We start from the raw sequence: 24,222 nt of genomic DNA, 5'->3' as shown, positions 1-24,222 counted from the left end.
AAAATCCAAATTGAGGTATTTTAAGATTTAGGTATTTTGCATAGTCTGTTAGACTATAAAGAATGTGACAACAACATTGCATTCAAATACCAAAAATGGTTCGAAAATTTGGTCAGGGCTATTTCTGCAGAGTTGGTGGGATTATCGTTTTTTGATCCCACCATTACAGACAATGAAAAGTTGTTAATGGCTAATAAATTGCTTAGTAGCACAGATGAACCATCAGAGCACGCTAACCTACATGAGTTGATAATTTTACATAGTTATCTTATCTATTCTAGAGCTTTTGTTAAAGTAGTTTTTGAAACGTCAGAATATAATGCTCGGCATTTGCTTACAACTTGCAGGACATATTGCTTTTGTTCTTCATCTTTTGTCAGAAGGTCGTTAAAGTCGGTTACTTCCTACCTCTTTTATTTTTTCTTTCCTAACTTTTGGCTTTACAACCCTAGCATGCTCTGATGGTTCATCTGTGCTACTGAGCTATTTATTAGCCATTAGCGGCACTGGTTGAGGAACCCCCGACACAATTTGGGATCCCCGCTATAACTAGGAGGCTTTCCCAAATGTGGCGGCGGGTGAGGTGCAGGGTCATGGGGTGGAGCAGAGGCCGCTGCAGAGGACTGGAGAGAAAGAAAACGGTCATCTACGGAAGCCATGTAGCTAAGTATATGGGACTGAGTATCACGTTGCTGAGCGAGCTCCTGCTGGAGCCCCACAAGCAGGGGAGCGTTCCCTGGATCGGAGGTCTGTATGGCGGATAGCTGGGTATCCATAGACTTCATAAAGGACATGATCCAGGTTTGGTTCTCCCGCAAAAAGAGCAATTCTTTTTGGGTTGCAGCCGAGGCACCAGCGGGGTCTATGGCCTGATTATGCTGTTACATCTAGGGAATGACGTGCTGCAAGAGTGGACCCTCTGGGTTATGGCACTGTAGCTCCCAGGAGTGAGTGGACCAGGTGGTGCCGACCCCTATACAGGGATCGTTGGGGGCAGACCCGTGGAAGTCAAGTACCGCGACAGCTAGTACCATGAGGGGCGGCTCAAGTGGGAACTAGTGAGCCCAACCTGGGCTGTGGTGACGAGGCTACCAATAATTGTATACACTAAAAGGTTGAGACAAGAGCGCAATAGGGTCTTATCTGGGTAAAACGTATAAATGAAAAGGTATTTATACTCACCTTTTCAAAGAAAAAGTAAAGCCTGTATAGTATGTCAGCCTGCTGCACGTCCAACGGTCCACAGCGGTGACCGCAACAAAGATTCTTAGGGATAAATTCTTGGACTTTAGGTGCGCTGCCAGACAAATTCCATAACCACACAAGGTTAAAAAGTTAACCCTTTAATCCCTACGTGTTTCGAAGCATAACACTTCTTCAGGGGTTGACACATGAATACAGAGAGCTGTCTCCACATTTATACATGCAGGATTTAAATTTGGCGCCATGAAAGACATGTGATGCGCCACAAAGGTCAAAGATCAGAATAGTTCAAGTGTCATAGAAAGGTCATAAAAGTTAACTCATCTATAATTAATAAAATCAATTGTACATTTATTTTATTTCGCAGATGAAAATTAAAAGAAAATGAAAAGAGAAAAAGAAGAAAAAGGAAAAAAAGAGAAATGAACCCACATCGTGGGGAAAAAACGAAAGGACCGCAGTCCAACAAACTCTCCCTGGTGTGGTGGTGTGTGTCCGGATCGAAGAAGGAAAAAACTAAATGTAACTCCATATGATCACCAGAATAACCGAAATAAGATATGTCTTTAAAATGTGTATATATATGAAAAAAGATAATTAAAAATATGTATAAGAATCATAAAATATTAATAAAAGGATCATGAAAAAAATAATAAAAAATATAAATAGTTAAGGTGTCCATGTTTTTGTATTACCTTCAATTCCAAAGGAAATCAGTGGCACAACTCGATAGGCAGAAAATGCATACAAAAAAACAGCCCCACAAAAAATCGGATCGCTCACCATTCAAGACAAAAAATGATATGATAGTAATAGGAAAAATTAATGAAAATCCATAAGATTAATATTATTATAAAAAGAACAATGGGAACATGACACAAATTAATAAAAGAAGATAAAAACTTTATGCCGAGAATCAAGTTAGCCCATTGACTATACATCAAGGAAAAAACGCAAAAAGGGGTTTAATTAAAGAACCACTGTTATAAAGAAAAAACTATATATATGTGCGCACATAATTGTGGGAGTTTTTTAATTTATTAATATGAATAAAATGTGAAAAAATATATGAAAATAAAGTGAAGAATTGAGAAATAAAAAACAAAAAAACGCATTAGTTATTTGATTCAGAAAATTCAGTGCATGTCCAAAATTGTAGGAGCATGAGACAGGATAACAGGAATAAATTGTTAGAAACGAAAAATCATTATACCGAAAATAAAAATTAGAATTAACCCATTGTGTTTTATATAAAAGGAAATAAGAAGAAACTGGATATTAATGAGGGACCCCGTGTAATGGAAAGGTGGAAAGAAGGGGAAGAAAATACAAATATGTCCATATATAACAGTGTATATTGAAACAGTATATATTAACAGTATATATTAAAATATATAAAATAATGCATATTAAAAGATTTAAAATACATATAAAAATATGTATATATATGTACTTATGCTAGATAATGATATTGATAGGACACAAATGGATTAACACATTAGTAGAGGTTAGAAATACCAAAATAACACCAATATTAGAGAAACACTTCAGAAATTTCATTTAACCCATTGGGTTTCAGGGTATTCAGCCTATAAATCCAGAATATTTCTTTCTTATTTAATTGCCCCATCCTATCCGGATGGTTGATAGGAATTTGTTCGATGGGGCTTATCCTTAATCCTTGAGGATTTTTATCATGTTTCAAAGTGAAATGTCTGGAAATTCCATGTAGTAAAAAGCCCCTTTTTATATTGTATCTATGGGAGTTAATTCTGAGATGTAGTGGCTGTGTGGTTCTACCAACATATTGTCTCCCACAGTCGCACTCAATTAAATAGATCACAAATTAAGATAATCTCGGATGGGGAAAGACTCATCCATGGTGGTTGATCTAAAACATTTCATTCTATGTGTTATAATACTACAGCAAGCACAATTTTTCTTCCCACATCGGTAAATGCCTCCACATCGGTGACCTGGCTGATGGCAATGATTCAGGAACGTAATGGAACTGAGGTCAAGATGGGCTGGTAGACCGGACAGGACCGGTAGTCAGGAACAGGTAGTCAGGATGGAGCATGGAGCAGGTAGTCAAGGACAGGTAGCCTGGACGGGCCAGAGTAGCGTACAATATGCCCACGATATCAGGTGCCTCCATGATGGAGGAGCCGCCTTATGTACCCTGTGCTGGTGCTTGATTGGAGCGCTCATTCCTCCGGTAAGGTGCAGAAGGGGTTAAGAAGAGAGGGGAGCGCGCTTCCATGACCTAAGGTGCATGCACGGGGCTGGAGCAAGACGGAAGCAGGAAGGAGAGGAGACACCATGCTGGATCCCCCGGGCTGCAGGATGGGAGGCTGGGAGAGCAGCGTGGCTCAAGGAGCGGTGAGTGGGGGGCTGAGGGGAGCACGTGGGAGCGGCAAGATAGCGGGTGCCGGCATGACACCAGGGAAGATAATCTGCAGGATCTGGTTCTATCAAATAAATCAGATACAATTTCAGCTCAACAGGTCCTTACTCCTTAGTTAAACACTCTTCCCACCTTCAATCCATTTTTTCCCCTAGTATGACTGCACCCTCCCCAGTCATTGTGGTGTTTTCAAGAAATCCAAAACCCTCTGTAATAATAATAATAATTTTTATTTATATAGCGCCAACATATTCCACAGCACTTTACAATTAAGCGGGGACATGTACAGACAATAAATTCAATACAAGTTAAGACAATTTAAACAGTGACATTAGGAGTGAGGTCCCTGCTCGCAAGCTTACAGTTTACAAGGAAATGGGGGGGACACAGTAGGTGAAAAGTGCTTGTTATTTCAGGTCTGGCAATTATAATAAATAGAGATTTTCATATAAAGCTGCATGATCCGGTCATCAGCCAGTGTGTTTAAGTGCAATAGTCAAGTATCAAGTGCAGTCATCGTGTGCATGGAGGGTGTGGACACAGATGAATAGTAGGGTGCAGATTCAGAATAATATTTGGAAGGAGGGAACAGGTCAAAGTTAGTTTACTGAGTAGTTGATGTGGTAGGCTTGTTTGAAGAGATGGGTTTTCAAAGCGCGCTTTAATAGGTCGGGGCTAGGTATCAGTCTGATCGTCTGGGGAAGTGCATTCCAGAGAGCTGGCGCAGCACTAGAGAAGTCTTGGAGACAGAGGTGCGAGGTTCGGATTACAGGGGATGTTAGTCTTAGGTCATTTGTAGGACGATAGACAGAAATGAGAGAGGAGATATAAGGCAGTGCAGAACTGTGGAGAGCTTTCTGGTTGAGAGAGATGAGTTTATACTGGACCCTGTAGCGAATAGGTAGCCAGTGTAATGATTGGCACAAGATGGAGGCATCGGTGAAGTGGCTGGACTGAAATATGACCCTGGCTGCCGCATTCAAGATGGATTGGAGGGGAGAAAGTTTGGTAAGAGGGAGACCGATCAGAAGAGAGTTGCAGTAGTCCAGGCGAGAATGAATAAGAGCGACAGTAAGAGTCTTAGCAGTTTCAAAGGTGAGAAAAGGTCGGATTCTGGAGATGTTTTTAAGATGCAGGTGACAAGAGCGAGTACTACACCAATTCATGAGGCACTTATTTACCTATTTAATCACACGCGCCTCTGTGGTACGGCACATTGGACTTATGAGGTCCTTGCATTAAGATGACTGTCTAGATCCCTAAACACATTTTTAAGGACCTTCCACCTACCTCCAACATTGCCTTTAGTGCCAGTGTTCACCATGACTGCTGGGTGCTTACCAGCTCTTCCCAAGAAATCTGTAAACTAGGTCCATAAATTTTGGAATATAAAAATTAATTGAGAATTTAAGATTTTAGCCTGAAGAATTTTACTGCAATTTTATTAACTAAAATTATCCATTTTGAAAGGTAATCTAATTACTAGCATGTGTAAAATTATTTTTTTCTACGTCAAAAATGTCCATAGGCTTTAGAACCAACTTCACAGGTGTCTAAGCAAAAAAATTATGGACCATTAATGACTGTTGGGCCATTTGTCTTCAGCCTAGTCAGTCTTATGAATAATGCAGCCCTGAACCCTGGTTTGTTACAATACTTGACCAAGACCTTTCTCATAACATTTTTCACATCTCTATTTCTTAGTCCATATATAAAAGGGTTGAATGTTGGAGTAACTACAGTGTACAAGAGAGAAAAAAATTTATCATAAAGACTGCTATTTGGTCTTAAGTAGATAATAAAGACAGTGAAGAAAAACAACAGGGCCACTGTAATATGAGATGAACATGTGGAGAATGCTTTATGCTTGCCCAAAGGAGTTGAGATCTTGGAAACGGTCAATATAATTTTTGTATAAAGCCCAAAAATTATCATAAATGGAACAATGGCACCTATTGTGGTTGCCCCGGTTGTCACTGAATTGGTGATATATGTATCAGAACATGCCAGACTTTGCAATGGTCCCAAGTCACAGAAAAAATGGTTGAGCTCATTGGGGCCACAAAAATCCAAATGTAATGTAAACATTGTTACAGTTAATGAATTGAACAAGCCAATAAACCATGGGAAAATAGCCAGTCTTATGCAAACGGTCTGATTCATAATTAACGTGTAATGCAATGGCTTGTTAATGGCCAGGTACCTATCAAAGGCCATGATGATAATGCAAATGCTTTCAATTTGCCCCAAGGTAATAAATGAAAATACCTGTAAGAAGCAACCAACAAAGGATATTTTCTTATTACCTGATATTAAGTTGGCTAACAACTTTGGAATGGGAACAGAAACAAATAAGATTTCTTGAGCAGAAAATAGACTAATAAAAAAATACATAGGAAAATGGAGAGAATGTTCCGCTATGACCAAGAGAATAATTGTAAGATTTCCAGCAATACAAACAATATATGTAATTAAGATGAAGGTAAAAAGTAAAATCTGGTACTGATGGACCTCAGGAAAAGCCAATAGGATGAATTCCACCACCAGTGTCCGGTTACTGTATCCCATTGAGAACGAAGACATTTTATAAAAGTAAAGAAGCCAAGGATATTCAACTGATATTACATCTGGCAATGTGCATCACTGTAAGAAAATAACAACTAATTTTATTTTTTATTTACCAATCTAGATTGTATTTTATTTTTATCTTTGACTGCAAATCTGTTATACCAGAGTCTTTTCAAAAACACAACAAATGAGTTTCACCACCATTGAAGTTATATGGCAGTTGTTTTATTTTTCATCTTTATAAAGCTGCATTTTTAGCCCAGTGGCTCTATCACCTCTAAGTCTGAAGCCTTGGAGTCACTGTGTGCTCTGTTGAACAACATTTTTGTTCGTCAATGCGTATTTGAGGCAAGCTCCAAGATGCAGTCAACCACTTCTTGGATCCCTCCTCAAATAGGCAGATACAGCTGAAAAAGATGTCCAACAGAGCAAACAGTGATTCCATCTGCATCACTGTAGTCAAAGTCCCTGTAAGTGCATACGCCCGTATTATGTTTTCCATAGCTTTATAAGTAGCCGTTGGCGGCTCCAATGACCACAGGCGCTAAAAGCCAATGTGAGCCTAGCCTTTTTTTCATTTTGTATATTACCTCTAGAGTTGAGAGTTTAAGATAAGTTGAATTTTCTTCAAATTTCACTAAAAATTCCCATTCTCTTGAATCAAAATTATTTGTAACTTGATTTATGGAAATTCAGCAAAATGGTAGGCAACATTTCAACATTTTGCCAATTTGTGAAGGACAAGCAAAGGAGTGACAGAAAATTATAGGGATGGCAAAAAAATAATATGCACCTTGCATGCTCACCTGTCCTCCCATCACAGCCTCCAATCCAGTTCTCTAAGAAGCTCTCACCGGGCTACCCTTTACATTTCAATTGTATATGATCACCTCTTCCATTCTCTTCAATCTTTGCTGGAGCTTCTGGCATCAAGCAGACCTGTGACATCATGATGCACGGAGTCACATCACCCAATTCTTAGCCAGTGCCTAACGGAATGCACTTTGCTATGTCATGATGTGATGTAGCAAAGATGGTTGAAGAGGATGTGGTATACAATGGTGAAATATATAAGAGGCTGGATGAATCTAAGCAGAGGGCTAGTTCGGTGGCTTTGGTGAGTTATTTTTATTTTTTCACCTTCTATTTCGAGTCTCAAGAGTAATGCACAATAAGGAAACAAGCAATTGATTAAGAATCTCTTCTCCTATGTTTTGCAACTTAGCTGATAAACATCTGGTGACAGGTTATAAATGTTATAATTCCTCATGCTGCTGTAAGTTTGGTTCAGTAGACCTTGTTCATGATGTGACTGTGACGCGTCCCAGGGACCGTGGGATACTTTATACCGGGCCGGTCGTCTTAAAGGGATGTTTCACACTGGCAGTGACCCGGTCCGTGGCCCCAGGCTGTCATGTAAAATGGGTGTAATTAGATGGTGCACACAAATGGTAAATGGTGCACACAAATGCCCGCTTCAATGCTGCATTCTCCAGGTGAGGGGTCCAGACAACTTCCAGATAAGATGAAGTACACCCTTCCAGCTTTCCCTTTCAGTAAGTACCTTTCCACACAATATGCTGCTTTAACTCCTTCCTTCCTCTGCAGCACTTCACAGTTATCGTTCTAGGCCAGCTGCTGCGAATCCTGTCAGACAAAGCCTCGCCGTTTCTGTGACCCTATATATCTGCCTTTCCAGTTGGACTAACAGTGGTAGGGGCAATGGTCCATAAAGTAACCAAAGCTATCGGCTTGTTCGTAGCGCCCTGAGGTACGCTAGCTAGGCTAGGGGCCGTGAGCCTTTGCGACCAGCTTCTCCATCCACCCGACCTGCAGTCTGCGTGGAGAAGGGACCCACGGGGAGTATGCTCCAACCGTGTCCCAGAAGAACCTTCTTTCCTTTGTAAAAAAAATCCAATCCGTTATGAACTTTTCTTTAAAATATTGTCATTTTACAGGATTTTCGGAAATCAAATGCAAAAAAATTCAACTTCTGGTAAACAATTATCTGAACATCATTTTGCTGGATTCTGAGGGACAGAAAGTGATGTAAAAAAAAACCTTTTAAACTCACTTCTTGCTTTTCATTATACATATCTTATTAACTGTCATTGAGGAGACCTCTCAGGAGACATCTTTAGTTGTGATGTCCTTGTGTATGCTTCTGGATCTCTAGTCTTATGGTGGTTCTGTTGGCTAGAAACATTTGGTTTTGTGGGTAGCAACACGTGTTATTTACTGTGTGTTAATGACTTGTTTGGGCCCCTTCATGACCACTTAGACCCCAATCAACGGCAATGTCAGACAGAAGAAAAAAAAGCGACCAGTAAGAGAAATAAGATGAAAAGGAGCTAATCTGAGGATTCCATACCTGTCCTCAGAAGAAAGAAGATATGTGACAGAAGGGCTCATCTATCTTCTAGCTTCTTTCCGTATGGATCTTTGATTCACTAGGCCCCACACCATCACATGGTGCACAGCACAAGTCAATGACTTACATCCAACCTCAATAGAAGATTAAGGTCCTTGTGAATGGAAGATCCAGCCAGAAGGAAGATAGTCAATAGAACAAAGGGAAAAAGAATACAGACTGCAGAAAAAAATAACAGGAGGTAGGAGGGAGTGTTAGGACCAGAACAAGCAAAAGTGAGTATAACAGTTTTATTTTTTTAACCCCTTACTGTCGTAATAAATTCATGCTGAATAAACTCACCACAAATTGAATATACCACTTCTCACTCCTCAAGTTTTAAATTAATCAGCCCAAATCAAATTTCACTCAAGTATAACCAAAATTTTATTTTTATTCTGAAAAATTACTCCAAAATTCAAATCACGAAGTATTTCCGTTATAAGTAACTTGTCGTACACTGCCTCTTACCAAGTATAATTCACTTCAAGCAGCAGAGACAACACGATGACAGGAAGTGGAGAGCAGTGCGAGTCAATCTACTTCTCTCCTATCAGCCAATCTGCATACAGGTGTAACAGAGAAGTGGCCTTCAGGTCAGGACAGGCAACTCAATAGACAATTACAGGCTCAATGTGTCCTGCACTGTGACGGCAAGCAAGTAGAGTGCAGCCAGAATACCGCAAAAGAAGAGCCACTTAGCAAAAAAGAAAGATAATCACTTACAAAGCAGGAAAATTAGGATTGTACCTGTGCATAAAATCAGCTTTAAATTTGTTGTGTAGGATGCAGGCTATAAGACTGTGTTTTAAGCGAAAGCTTCTTCAAGCAGGACAGCTAATAAAAGTGCTACCGTAACTAAAAACAAGTATAGAAAAAGAAATGAAAAAAATGGGAAGAAAATCAAGGGAAGAATGAAAAAACAGAAATAGAACATATATAGAATGGTCTTCCATGTTGAAGGCTGAGTGTCTGGGTAATTTCGATGTTGAGCATTAATACAACATAATCTCATGTTTCTGTGTGATTCATAATTTATATTTATACCCTTTCTGGTTCTACAGTTTTTCACCCAAGGGAAAACCCATCTGTTGACAGTTCTGGAGGATGCAGCATGGGATTACTTCACATTTTATGTGGTTAAAGACTTGACGCTATATTCTGTTTATTTCATTTAACACAACACCATATACCACTTTAGAAAATTTGAAGATATGAATTTTTATTTATGAAAAAGGGAAAATTAAACATTCAATTACAATTGACTATAAGCAAATTATATGCACATTTATATTTGACAATGTTTAGTGCAGTTTAGTAAAGAGAGAGAATTTTAAGAACTCAAAAGCTAAATCAGGAACAACGTAAATGAGGCGATATTGCGATTGACATCATTTTCTGAAGACCCAAATAAGTTTATAATTTTATAGTTAACACCATATTTCGGAATGAATAGATAACAATTCTTATGGAACTAATTTATGGACTATCATGCGCTGATTGACAAAATACAGGATTCCAATTATGGTGGAAGATTAATCATTTATTGGAATCCTGTATTTTGTCAATCTTCCACCATAATTGGAATCCTGTATTTTGTCAATCAGCGCATGGTAGTCCATAAATTATTTCCATAAGAATTGTTATATCAGCGGTCACTTGTTTGACCTTTGGACGTGCAGCAGCTGACTACTAATCGTACATGCCTGATCTCTCCTGCAATAGGTGAGTGAATTTCTTTTATATTTTCTAATATTAACCCGGATAAGACCCTATTTGCGCTTTTTTGTTCCTATAGTGTACTATATTGAATGAATAGATACAAATAAGTAAAAAAAAAAATCTTTATACTCCCCTTGCTGTTCACTTCTGCATGTCGAATTCATAAAAAATGCTGCCATTTTGGATACCAGAGATGCTTCTTGGTGACCATCTATTAAAAAAATTGGCATAATTTACAGCAAGATTGGTCTAGTGCTATAAAATGATTGAATTAAATTATTTTGTTAATGGTATATAGGGGACTGGAACTGATGGACAGCAGATAGGTAGAAATAAGTGAATCTTTTAAAAGTTGAATTCAGCAGCTTCAACAAATTTTCTCAAAAATTTAATTCAGAGCTAGTGAAGAACGAGCATGCTCGCCACTACTCAATGCTCGCCCGAGCATCTCACTGCTCGATGTCCAACATCAACATATGCCAATTTTTCCACCTCCCTAACATGGCTGCCTCCCCCCACAGGGCCGGGGTCACCACCTGGCGCACGCACCCGTGCGAGTGCCGTTGCCCTGGACTGGTGGGTGGGGCACACTGTTTGGCACTGACATAAAGGCCCCTCATATTAGAATCAAGTGTCTCTGACGGTGGGGGTGCACACCCGCCATCAGACACACCGGTGTACTATGAGGGACCCTGTGCCAGTGCCATCGCCAATGAGTGGGCCCCCCCTGCTTGCTCAGGATCACAGCACTTGCAAAGTTGAAATACTTACCTCTCCCTGCTCCACCGCCGTGACGTCTTCCGCGTTTCCTGACAGTGACATTCTGGTCAGAGAGCGTGATGACATCACGTCTGTATGCCCTCTGCCTAAACAGTCCAAATTTAGTGAGATGGAAGATGGGGACGACGAGGAGTCCAGACTAGTACAGGGATTCCCTAGCGAGGAGACTTATTTAATTGTTTTCATTGTTGGGACAGCTATTTTTGGGGAGCACTATACTCTGGAGAATCATATATGAGGCCCACCATACACTGGAGCATTCCAAAGGTGGACATCAGACACTGCAGCAGCATTTACTGGGCCCATTATACACTGGAGCATTAGAAATGGGGCCCATTATATATGGAGCATTATTTGGGCCCATAAGACAGTGGAGCTTCATCCATGGGGACCAACATATACTGTAGCATTATGTGGAGCTCATCATATACTGTTTCAAACATTATATGGGACCAATGATTCTGTATGGAGAAATATATGGGCCTCATTACTCTGTATAGCGCACTATGCAGTGGCCATAATACTGTATGGAGTAATATACTGTCCGTTTTTGGAGCTATTGGAGAATTTAAAATGGATATCAGTCATGAGATGTAAGAAGTGAAGTATTTTTCATTGTACTATACCGCTATTTCTCTGCTGTATCAGAGGATCATGAATTGTGGCATGTGTTAAAGGAGCCCATTGACACTCTTTGGCCCTGGGCCCACGAAAATCTGGAGCCAGCCCTACCCCTCCCCCCACAACTTTATAATAATAGTTAGGCATTGAAAACTGGGGGTTATTTGGCTAAAGTAAATTAAGGTTGACAAGCTTAAGTAATAAGAATTTATGTTTTTGGCATTAAAATGGGCACTGTAGGTGTGTTTCCTGTCCTCCACTCACTGCCGACTTTTCTTCCCCATTGACTTGCATTGGGTTTCGTGTTTCAGTCGGGCTTCGACTTTTCACCATAATCGGCCGATTTCGTTCGAGCGGACTTTTGAGAAAGTCGGGTTTCATGAAACCCGCCTCGACCCAAAAAAAGGCAAAGTCGCTCATCTCTACTTTTCAGGGCTTCTTGCAGTATATACTAAGTCATTGTAGAGTTGGGAGAGAGAGATACTCGAGCAGGGACAGTTTAAAGGAGGCGGTCACTAGCTCGATAATACCACCAAAAAAATCTCTTTTCCGAGCTGAAAACACACAACAAAATCAGAGTACAGGAAGGGAGAGATTGTGTATTAGGTCGGGAGAGGTTAAAGTGTTCTTCCAGGGTCCATCTTAACACAGCTCTTGTTAGAGGCAAAGCAATATTTTTCCAGCACACAGAGTAATACCATTTAGTGCTGCTTTTATTTTAAAGCAGCAGATGATTTTCCCCGCTTATTTGGGGGTCAGGGCCTTCCTTATGCTGTCCACATTAGTCCACTTAAAAAGGTGGGTAGTGCTCTGTGCAAAGCAGTAGTCCAAACATTTACTACTGCCTGCTACCAAGCATGCACAAGGCCATTTTCCCCACTATTTTGGCTATGATAGTTAGCTTGACTTGTGCCATCAACATCTGGAAATCTGTGAGCAAAACCCAAAATGCCAAAAAAGCCTGTTGTAAAGTGACAGGGACGTGGACGTCGTGTTATCAGTGGTGTGCAAGAAGGCACTGAGTATGTGTCAGGTCAGAAGAAGCTTGATGCATCCACTATGTTCCTGGCAAAATTTACCGGTCTGGAACGTAAACATGAGTGGAAGCCAGGAGAGAGAGAGCAGATTCTGTTTTGGATAGCAGACAAGGCCTCTACACATTTGTCAAGCAGCAACAAATCTTCCACGACCACACAGTCTACTGTCGATGCACAGAAGGCTGGCCCATCCAATCCTGAAGCTGATACTACATCCTCCTGCCATTATCAGTCACAGGAGACATATGACCCCAAGCTTGGCCACTCCGAGAATCTGTTTGCTACGTATCCTTTGGTTGGCTCTGGCCTATCACCGTGCGGCTTTGAAAAGGAATGTGAGGAGGTGGTCATAGGTCCTCAAGTATTTGAGGACCTATGGCCAGAAGAAAGCCACTTGGAGGAATGTCATTTACTGTCTTCAGAGGTGGAGGCTGATGATGATGAGACACAGTTGCCATCAGGTCAGCTTACAATATCAACTGGGAAGGAGGATGAGATAGAAGATGAGGTGGTCGATGATGAGTCCACTGATCCGACCTGGACCTTTGGCACACATATCCATCTTCCTCTGTGTTGCTGTGATGGCTATGTAGCACCAACACAGGTACCAAGGGGCCGTAGTTTGCCCAGAGTGAGAACTGGGTCAACTGTTCCCAAGAGCACCCCTACTGTGCGCCAAGTCTGGGCATGGGGGTGTTCAGCTGCTGTTTGGGTTGCGAACGCACCTTACTATTATATTTTATTTGGTGCCTTCCGCCAAACCTGAGTCCACCGTGCAGAGATGGTATACTGCAACTCGATAATGGCGAACACTGACTGAACACCGGCGGGATAACTGCTGGCCCAGTGTGTACAGGAGCGAACTGTGTTATTGCACAGAGCCGCAGAACACAAGTGTAGGAGCCTGTTAACCTCACAGGGCTCGGCAAGGTAAACACTAGTTAAGAGACACAGGACTCTGCCCCAAGGACGCAGGGTTAGAGTCCCTCTAGTCACACTAGCATTTGACACCACAACTGTGATGCCTAAACTAAATAATATAGTTGGACCGGTTTAGCAGATGCCACTAACCACCCAGAACGGGGAGGTAAGCGCTTGACTGGCGCACGGTGCCACTGTGAGGATCGCTGCTGCACATGTGTGGCGCCCTCCATCTTTATCGCCACAAAAGGGTTAAATATGTACTGTTCTGTATGTGTTTTGTGAGCAATGGGAGTTATGCTTTCTCTGCTAGACACACACACACAATTTGCCTCATTCCCTCATTTGTCTGAAGCTGAGTGCTTTGCAGACATACCCTAACTGGGAGGGGCTGACTTGCTGTTCTCAGTGAACAAGAAGGAGGAAGTACGCTTGGACTCCATGATGACATGTGGCTGATCCAGGAGTGAGAGCTAAAAAGCAGGGAACCAGCCCCTAGACCATCCATGTTTTCAGAGCTGAGTGGTAAGCTGAGAGACTGCATGGGATTGCACAACCAGCAGAAAAGTGTTTTCCCTCAGAAATACTGCAATACCCTGGAATCAGTGAAGGATAGTGCAAGTGGGAACTTGAGCTGCGTCACAAAGGATTCAAACTGCAAGTTGCTGAAGGCGAAATACACAGTGAGTAGAGGCGCTACTGGGAAGTTCTAAACTCCAGAAAGCCTTGGTCCCAGAAGGGATTAGAATAGCAGGAGGTACACTGAGTCACAGCAAAGCGAAAGATAACTCCCATTCTCCAGAGCAGATTGTAACCTGATGAGAGTTGTAATATCTCCTCTGAACTGAACCTGAACTACAGTAAATACTAAAGTGACTTTCCTTGTCTCCTGCCTTATTACTCCGTGCCTTCTACTTGCATCAATCTCTGGGGGTCCTGCCCTGGTTGGAGAGGGTTTTAACATCTGCACTGCCATCACCATCTACTCCCCCAGGGATCATCTGCAGTGCTGGCTATACTACAGTCGAACACTCCAACTGGCGTCACGAATCACTCCTTAAACTTTATTCCCATTTAATTCTACCCCTTTTACATGACCGCCTGGGGCCACGGACCGGGTCACCGCCACTGTGACATCTCCCATTGAAGTTAACGGGCTCGGTACCGAGTACCCCACGGCCCCTCGGGCGCGTCACATGCGGTCCAGTAGTGCCTTTTGCTGACTGGCGCTATCTGGTGCTAACTCTCGTGGGAAGAGTGGGATGCTCTGTGGCACATAGGGTATAAGGAGATAGATTATACCACTACTGACGCTGACTCTATCTCATACACAACCAAGGGTAGGGGTTTCATAATGAGTCAGTCACCAGTCTCATACATCTGTCATCACACACACAACTAACCATCAGAGTCTATATTAGCGCATTGCCGAGCGGCCATGCAAACCTTTTATAGCAGAGTCCTTCTGGGACCTTCCTGATGGTCCAATCCGAGCTGCTTGAGGACTGTGACTTCTGACCTCCAATGAGAGGTCGTCCCACGGGCATGCTCAGTAGGCTGCAAAAAGGACTTCGCACTAGCCAGCAGCGAGCAGCTCCAGAGGCTGATTCTAAAGCTGGACCAGAGGTAGCAGCAGCAACCAACCTGACCGCACTAGCTTGAGCAAGACGCCGGGAACGATGCCTTTGCTGAGTATCCTCCTCTGCGGTAGGGACTGAATGGGAGACCACAAAAGTCAAGGCTGGGGATTCCTCCTGTGCAGAGGTCGGAATCTGACGCCTAACATTACCCCCCCTCCTAGGGCCCCCTCCCTCCTGTGCCTCACTACACTCAAAGGCTGCAATGAGCAGGGGAGCATAAATATTCTCCACAGGCTCCCAGGTCCTATCCTCTGGGCCATGACCTTTCCAGTCCACCAGGTAATACATTTTGCCATGTAACACCTTACACCACACGATGGCGTTCACCTTGTACTCGTCCGAGGACAAGCTTGAAGTTCCGGTAGATGACTCAGAAAACCGGGACATGTGAACGGGCTTAAGGAGAGACATGTGGAAGGTGTCCATGATACCCAGATGTGGAGGAAGGGCCAGACAGTAGACCACAGGGTTAACTTGCTCAAGGACCTTGGACCTATAAATCGAGGCGCGAACTTATTGGACTTAACCCACAGCCTGATGTTACGAATGGAGAGCCACACCAAGTCGCCAGGAGCAAAGGTGGGAGCGGGGCACCGGTGTGCGTCAGCGGAAGACCCCATTCTCTCCTTGGAGGCCCGTATGGCATCCTGAGTGCAGCCCCAAATGTCACATGCCTCCACCACCCAGTCTGCTACCCTGGAATTGGTGGACGACAAGGGCATGGGCACAGGAACGCACGGATGCTAGCTGTAATTAAGGAGGAATGGGGTCTGACAGGTGAAATCGGCCGTAGCATTGTTGAAAGCGAACTCTGCCCACGACAGCAAGGATGCCCAGTCATCCTCTCTGGCTGAGACAAAATGTCGAAGATATGTGACCAGGGTCTGGTTGGCCCTCTCTACCAACCTGTTCGTCTTGGGGTGATAGGCCAAGGAGATACTCAGCTCAATACTGAGCAGGTAACATAACTCTCTCCAAAAGCGAGACGCGAACTGGGGAACCCAGTCACTGACAATCTTGTCTGGCATACCGTGCAGGCAGAAAACATGCTTAATGAACAACGCCGCCAAGCCCCGTGCAGAAGGTAACCGGGAAAGAGGCACCAGGTGTACCATTTAGAGAAATGGTCGGTGACGACCCAAATGGCCGTGCTGCCACTGGATTTGGGCAGTCCCACCACAAAATCCATACCGACTATCTCCAAAGGCCTGTCCGCTACTGGCAGGGGGTAAAGTAGCCCAGCGGGTTGTTGCCGAGGGGACGTATTCTGGGTGTAGGAGACACACGCCTGAATATTGTCCCTGACGTCAAGGGCCAAATGCCGGCACCAGTACGTCCTCTCCAGAAGCTCAGAGGTCCGTTTTGTCCCCAAAATGTCCACTTACCCTGGGCGAGTGTTACCAGAGGTCCTCTCTTGGGCTCAGACGGGCAGCGACAAATGTCTTGCACAGTGCTACAGACTCAAGAGCAACCGGAGCCACGGTCCTCAGGCTCTCGGAAGGGACAGTCAGCCGAGGCTCCTCCTCCTCTGATGATCACCACGGAGCAGGAGAGAGCATTGGCTCGGACGTTCTTCTCCCCGGAAAGAAAATGTAGGGTAAAGTGGAACCGGGAGAAGAACAGAGACCATCTATACTATATACTCCTACTGGCACTGATTCTATCTCCTTAAACCCTAACTCATACACAACCGAGGGTAGAGGTTTCATAATGAGTCAGTCATCAGTCTCATACATCCGTCATCACACACATCATCATCATCATCCGTCATCTGTGTAAAACCACTGCCATTTCACCTGGGCTATGTCCTTTAGAAAATGCTGTTCAGGAAGGAGGCGCTCATACCTTCTGCCCACAAGCTTCAGTTGCTCACACACAAGAAACATCAAACAGATCCACTTCCTTGTCCCAGCGTTCAATTGTCCTTGCCTGAGAGCTTGGAAAGAATGTGTAAATACCCAGCCACGCACCCATAGGCACAAATACTAAACTCGCACATTGCCAAATTTCTAGCTGTGGAGATGTTGCCGTTTAGGCTTGTGGGATCAAAATCTTTCTGTGATCTCTTGGCTGTGGCTGCTCCACGATACATTGTTCCCAGCCGCCACTATTTTGCCCGGTGTGCCGACCCTGTGTTACACAAGAATGTGTTAAACAATCTGAACAGAGCTCTCACCAACACCGTAATTGGGAAAGTCCACCTAACAACAGACACCTGGACAAATTGTTGTGAAAAGGGAAAATACATTTCTGTCATGGCACATTAGGTGAGCCTGGTGGAAGGTGCGACAAAGGCGCAAACTGGAACATCACACATCCTACCCGCGCCAAAAATAGCGGGTCCAACTTCTGCCAGGGTTTCTGCCTATTCATATTCAACTTCCTCTCTCCCCTCCTCCTGCTCCTCATGCTCTGCTGAAGTACCCTCCCCATCATTGCCAATCTGGGACCTGTGCAACAGCGTATTGACAAAGCAGTAGCACGCTTTGCTGAAGCTGATCTGTTTAGGCCATAAACCACACACTGCAGCAGAGCTGTGGCAAGCTTTAAAACAATAGACCGATCAGTGGCTCTCCCCGCTGCATCTCCAACATGGTCTGATTGTCTGCATAAATGGGTGTAACCTAGTGGCGGCTTTAAAGGTCGGCAAGCTGGTACACGTGCCATGCATGGTTCACATGCCGAACCTAGTTGTTCAGAAATTTCTGAAGTTACCCTGCCTTGCCATACCTACTTGAGATGGTGTGCTGTATTAGTGCCCATTTCTGTCATTCCTCTACCACTTTTGCTGGTCTTACTGCACTGCAAAAGCGCTTGAACTTGCCAAGTCACCGACTCATTTGTGACCTGCCCACGTGTGGGAATTTAGCTTATCATATGTTGGTGAGGAACAGTGAGCAGCAGAGGGCAGTAGCTGAATTCCAGCTTTAACATGCCCGTCAGACTGAGAGTCAGCCACTACACATAACAACTGTCAAGTGTGGATCATTTATAGTTCTCAAGAACCTCACAAATATGAGTACTGCACCAACCTTGTGTTTGGTGATCAGGCTATTATCAGGGTAGCCATCCTGCTGTTGTGTCTCTTGAAACAATCACTGCATAATCTCAAAGAGGAAGCCTTGAGTGCCCAGCATGTTGGTATGGAGCCAAATTTCACAATGGGTGTTACTACCCAGTCTAGCCAATTTTCTGAGGCAACATTGGGTGATGAAAAGGTAGATGAGGAGAAAGATGAGGAGGATTAAGAGGGAGAGGACTTGTTTTTCTATGCTACTGAGGGGGCTCCTAATGCTACTGAGGGGACACCCAATCCAAGTTTCATTTCTGTGCAGCTTCAATGGGCTGGAGAGGAGAAGGTGGAGGAGAAGGAGGTGAGTCAGCATGAAGAGAGGATTGGTACTGTTCTTACTATTGGGGACACAGAACATTTGCCTTTTTGAGGAGGAGGTGATGACTCATGAGTAAGTGTGCTTAGTGCAGTCGAAACGTGTCAACTGGGTCAAGTCGACGATGTACATTTTTCTTTTGTATGCAGTATAATTTCTTATGAAAAATAAAAAGAAAAGGAAAATCCAGTCCTATTGAGCCAGACTCCAATTTTTGCTATTATCCTTATCTTCCTGCTTCTATGACACTGCCCCCAAGTGTAATTTTTTGAAAAATTATGCACATTCTGCACTCGACCTAGTAGTTAAGTATCGAGAAGTCTTCTCTTCCAATATAATCTGGGGAATATTGGCAATACTCCAACCCATTCTGGAGGGGGGGGCACTAAATATCCTTTGTCCATTGACTTGCCCAAGAGATGTAATTGAGCTTGTTATCCAGTTAACTAGTGTAGATTTATTTTTCCAGTTCACAGAGTTCACCCAAACCTGAGGATCACAGGCCGCACTCACTGCTACTTTCTAATACTCCATGTCTCTTGCCCTTTTTCCATGTAGTCTCTGCCCTTAAATTAGTTAAATAATAGAGTGAGGGATGTACAATATGAATAAGTGAGGGCACTCTCAATTGTACGTAAGAGGGCCCTCCAAAATTTCTAGAGGAGGGCACTTCCAAACGTATGTTACAGGGTCAGATGAGGGCTCTTATAAAACTCAGGTCTCCTGCTTACTGCAGGCCCTCTGAACATTTGAATTTAGAGCCGCAGAATCACATGGAGGTGGAGGAAGGGGGGAGGAGGAGGGTGAAGCCCATTGGTACAATGGGCACATTGACACTCAGACATTTGGGCAGTCCCTCCCTCATTCTAAACTGCTATGGAATATGTATTCCACCTTCTAAGTAAGAGCCGTCCCTCCGAAACGTACGTTACAAGGTCCCCTCTGGCCCTCACCAAACACAGGTTTCCTGCCTACTGCAGGCCCTCTGAACATTTTAATTTAGAATCACAAGGAGGAGGGTAAAGCCCAACACTAGAATGGGCAAATTTTAAACTGCTATAGAATATGTAGAATATGTGTGTCAATGAGGGAGGGACCACCCAAATGTATAAGTAACAGCAGTCCCTCCAAAAAAAGATGTTACAGGGCAACCTGAGGCCTCTCAGGTCAAAGATCAACATACCTACTGGTACGTTGTAGCTGGCCTTGTAAAGTGCCGGGGAATAGCTAAATAAAAATGATGTATGACAGTGGGACTTACAATTGGGAAGTCCCTGACTTATACATTTTGTAAAAGGCAAAAAAAAAAAAACCCACAACAGTGCATGTGAAGAAACGCTAAAAGGGATATTTTTTGTTTCTCTGGTTTATTTAGCCTTATATACAAGTGATTATGCAGGAAAAACAGTTTCTTAACCTTTTTGGTGTGTTAAATGCAATTTAGGTTAGGTTTAGCAGTTGCACATGTGTAAGGGGGTGGTGCTGTTATGGACAGTAAGAAACATGCTGCAACTTTAAGAGACAGCACCTCCTTGTCTGGTGTGATGGAATGATCTGCTCCCCCTGTCAAGGACTGTGTGAATGAACTGCCCGAGGTTGAGGAGGGGAGGAGTTGAGCCTGTGAGAGCGTGTGAGCTGGAAGCTAGTGATGGGCAGTCCCGCTCTTTTTGGTGATCCAGCTCTCACGGCTCCGCTCACCAAAAAGAGCCGGCTCTTTTTCGATCCTAAATGGATCCCTATTGCTTACATGTTCAGGCATCCGAGACGCCGCCCACCTACCACATAAACCCCACCCACTTTCTAGGAACCAATTAGTTTGCTGAGTGGGCGGAGTTTTGTCCAGGTGGGCGAAGTTACGCCTGCCGAACAACGGGTTTTTACGCCCAGTGAGAGCCATTCGGGGATTTTAGTGCCTCTCACTGTTGTGCCGGCTCCTATAGTTCACAGCAGGGAGCCGGCTCTTTGTGTCTGATCGTTCGCGACCGACACATCACTAATGGAAGCTGCTGCAGAGAGCTGCTGTGCAAGGAGCTGTGTAAAAAGGTTGCACAGCCTGAGACTTAGTGGACTTGTGAAATTGAACAGACTCTTCAGGTGTAGCAAAGGTGGCTGTCCTGTGCTATTTTGAGAAGCCACAAAGAGACCTAGAAAGGGATTTACAGCTTCCAGGAGCACCTCCAAGACCCTGAAGCATGGAGAAGACCACGTTTCACGGATCTGCCAAACAGACATACGCACCACCGTTCAAGACTGTTGGGGGCCCCCGGGACTGTACCTGAGTCTCTAACATCACTGTGAGTTTCTTCCCATTTGTGCAGGTCAGGGCATAGTGTAGGCTTTAATAGACAGAACACAGCAGCCGTGGGGCCTGTTTAGTAGAGGCCAGGGAGGTTATACGCAGATTAGCCTCATTCTTTGTTTATTGTTTGGTTTTGCCTGTGTGATATACAGTGATCCTGTAATAGTTGGAGCACCGTGCTATTTGACGGCCCAGCTAAAGAACACAAACTCTTGCAAACTATCTTTTGCCACCTCATACCCCTGTTTCCATTTTCTTTATCCACTTCATTCCTTGCCTTCTAATAAATTCACGCTTTGTTGTTTGCACCTCATCTTGTGTACTGTAGTCTCCCTACACCGTGGTGGTTCCCCAGCCATCGCTTCACTTGTGTATCTGTAAAAGTTGCGTAATACTGAGACAAACTTATTCCCAGAAACCATTTGTGAGTTAGAAATGCATGCAGGCATATTCTCCAGGCTCTTCCCATTATGATTCATCACTTTCCCATCCATTTCAGCCTTTTCCTCAGGCCCCCAGACCCCTTTTTAGGGTCCAGCAGAAAACTACTCGCATTTCCCTTTGACTTGCATTGTACTCGCTATTTGGAACGAATTTGTGATTTTTACAAAGTACTCCTTACGAGTATAGCGATTACGAATATTATGGTACTCGCTCATCACTAGTTATATGGCTTTCTTTCCCTTTCTTTGTTGCTAAGTTGTGACATCCCTACATTTTGCAGATTCACCACAAAGTGGCTGCTGCATTTCCTGCTTCTCTTTTTATACAGTCTATGATAGTCCTTCCTATTTGCCTGTGCCTTATCATATGGTGAGATGACTGCAAAGCATTATATGGGAGAATGTACTGTATTAGACATCACTGTGCTTTTGCACATATCCTTCTCATGCTCCGTAACCCTGTCCTTCATATACAGGAAGAATATCAGCACTGCAGAGACATAATATTACTAGAAGTAGCAATGGTGACAACTGATCATTATTATTATTATACATTAATATAGTGCCATTTATTCTATGGCGCTTTACATATGAAAAGGGGAAATATAGACAAGTACAATAAACATGTGTAAGACAAGGGACACACAAGTACAGAAGGAGAGATGACCCTGCCCACGAGTGCTCACAGTCTACAGGGATGGGTGAGGATACACTAGGAGAGGGTAGAGCTGGTTGTGCAGTGGCTCAGTAGAGTGAGGATCATTGCAGGCTGTTGGCTTGTTTGAACAGGTGGGTCTTCAGGTTCTTCTTGAAGGTTTCCGTTATTGGTCAGAGTCTGATGTGTTGCAGCAGAGAGTTCCAGAGTATGGTGGAAGCATGGGAGAAGTCTTGTATGCGTTTGTGGGAAGAAGAGATAAGGGGGAGTAGAGAAGTATATCTTGAGAGGATTGAAGGTTGCATGTGGAAGGTACCGGCAGACCATGTCACAGATGTATGAAGGAGACAGGTTGTGGATGGCTTTGTATGTCATGGTTAGGGATTTGAACTGGAGCCTCTGGGCAATAGGAAGCCAGAGAAGGGCCGGGCATAGGGGGGAGGCTGGGGAATAGCGGTGAGGCTAGTTGATTAGTCAAGCCCTCGCCTCCTCCTGAGGTGGCAGGAGGAGGCGAGGGCTTGGATATGTGGTTTGAAAGAGAGGGCAGAGTCGAGGATCACCCCAAGGCACCGAGCATGTGGGACTGGGGAAAGCAAGCAGCCATTGACATAGATGGATAGGTCTGGTGGAGGGGTAGAGTGAGATGGGGGAAAGATGATGAATTCTGTTTTGTCCATGTTCAGTTTGAGAAAGCGAGCAGAAAAGAAGGCTGAGGTAGCAGACAGACATTGTGGGATTTTGGTCAGTAAGGCGGTGATGTCAGGTCCAGATAGGTAGATCTGCATGTCATTGGCGTAGAGGTGATACTGCAAACCGTGGGATTCTATGAGCTTTCCCAGGCTGAACGTGTAGATGGAGAAGAGTAGGGGTCCTAGGACTGAGCCTTGAGGAACACCAACAGACAGGGGCGAGGTGAGGAGGTGGGGTGGGAGAGGGAGACACTAAATGTTTGGTCTGTTAGGTATGTGGAGATCCAGGATAGGGCCAAGTTTGTGATGCCAAGAGATGAGAGAATCTGTAGCAGGAGGGAATGGTCCATGGTGTCGAAGGCAGAAAACAGGTCCAGGAGAAGGAGGACAGAGTAGTGTCGCTTGCTCTTGGTGGATAGTAGGTCGCTAGTGACTTTAGTTAGGGCAGTTTCAATTGAGTGATGCGGTCGGAAGCCAGACTGTAACCGATCAAAGAGGGAACAGGAGGAGAGGTGGGAGTACAGTTCAAGATATACATGTAGTTCCAGTAGTTTTGACATAAGGGAGAAGAGATATTGGGCGATAGTTAGACACAGAGGATGGGTCAAGGGAGAGCTTTTTGAGGATGGGTGTGATTGAGGCATGTTTGAAGGATGAGGGAAAGACACCATTTGTAAGTGAAAGGTGGAAGAGGTGTGGAAGAGTTGGCATGAAGACTGTGGCAAAGATAGGGATGAGGTGGGATGGGAGCGGGTCAAGCATGCAAGCGGTGAGGTGTGATCTTGACAGGAGGGTGGAGAGCTGATCTTGGGTCATGGTGGGGAAGCTGGCTTTGGAAGAAAAGGGCTGAGCGGCTAAGAGGGGCATTGGGGGCTGCGGGACAAAGCTTTCTCTAATTGCCTCCTTCTTTAAGCAGAAGATCGATGCAAAGTCTTCAGCAGAAATGAGGAGAGGGAGGAGGTGCCGTGTGACAGAGTAGAGAATTGAAAGTGTTGAAGAGCTATTTAGGATTGTGAAATGGAGGATATGAGAGAGAAGTAGGTTTGCTTTGCGGCAGAGAGCGTGGACTTGAAGCTGGCAAGGGACTGCTTGTATGCGTTGAAGTGCTCGGTAGAATGGATTCTCTTCCATCTCCGCTCAGCGGAACACATTTGAAAGGTAGACTCACCAAGACCCTGACTAATGCACTAGCAGGATGCAGTAGACCTTCAGACACTTTGCACCACACTTATCTGTGAGACTGAAGTCCTATGCAAGCCCTATTTGTGTGCATTTTTTTTTCCACTAGGCAGCCAGACTACTTTGGGTTACTGGCTGTTTTCATCAGTGGTATGCACCTGTGCTGTCCCAGCCTTTTTTGAATTTTTGGAAATTTTTTCCTTATGTGCGCCTCTCCGCTCAGCGGCCCTGGAAACCCGTCTCAGTTCTTGGGTCAGGC

The 24,222-nt window shown here is 44.1% G+C and overlaps 1 protein-coding gene across 1 annotated transcript; it reads right to left on the bottom strand.

Moving 5' to 3' along the window:
* Window positions 1–5,176: 5,176 nt before the first annotated feature.
* On the bottom strand, window positions 5,177–6,193 carry LOC141083102 (olfactory receptor 1E16-like). The gene has a single exon (XM_073567290.1). It carries the CDS (start codon window positions 6,191–6,193, stop codon window positions 5,177–5,179), a length of 1,017 nt encoding a protein of 338 aa, XP_073423391.1.
* Window positions 6,194–24,222: the final 18,029 nt, after the last annotated feature.

Source organism: Dendrobates tinctorius, unplaced genomic scaffold, assembly GCF_039654945.1.
Source record: "Dendrobates tinctorius isolate UK_male_01 unplaced genomic scaffold, ASM3965494v1 ptg000019l, whole genome shotgun sequence".
NCBI lineage: Eukaryota > Metazoa > Chordata > Amphibia > Anura > Dendrobatidae > Dendrobates > Dendrobates tinctorius.
Note: the sequence above shows the minus strand (reverse complement) of the source record. Positions and strands in the feature narration are given on the sequence as shown.

Bases quoted from the DNA above. Each gene is read 5' to 3' on its own strand.
- LOC141083102 (XM_073567290.1), bottom strand. From the start codon at position 6,193: ATGTCTTCGTTCTCAATGGGATACAGTAACCGGACACTGGTGGTGGAA.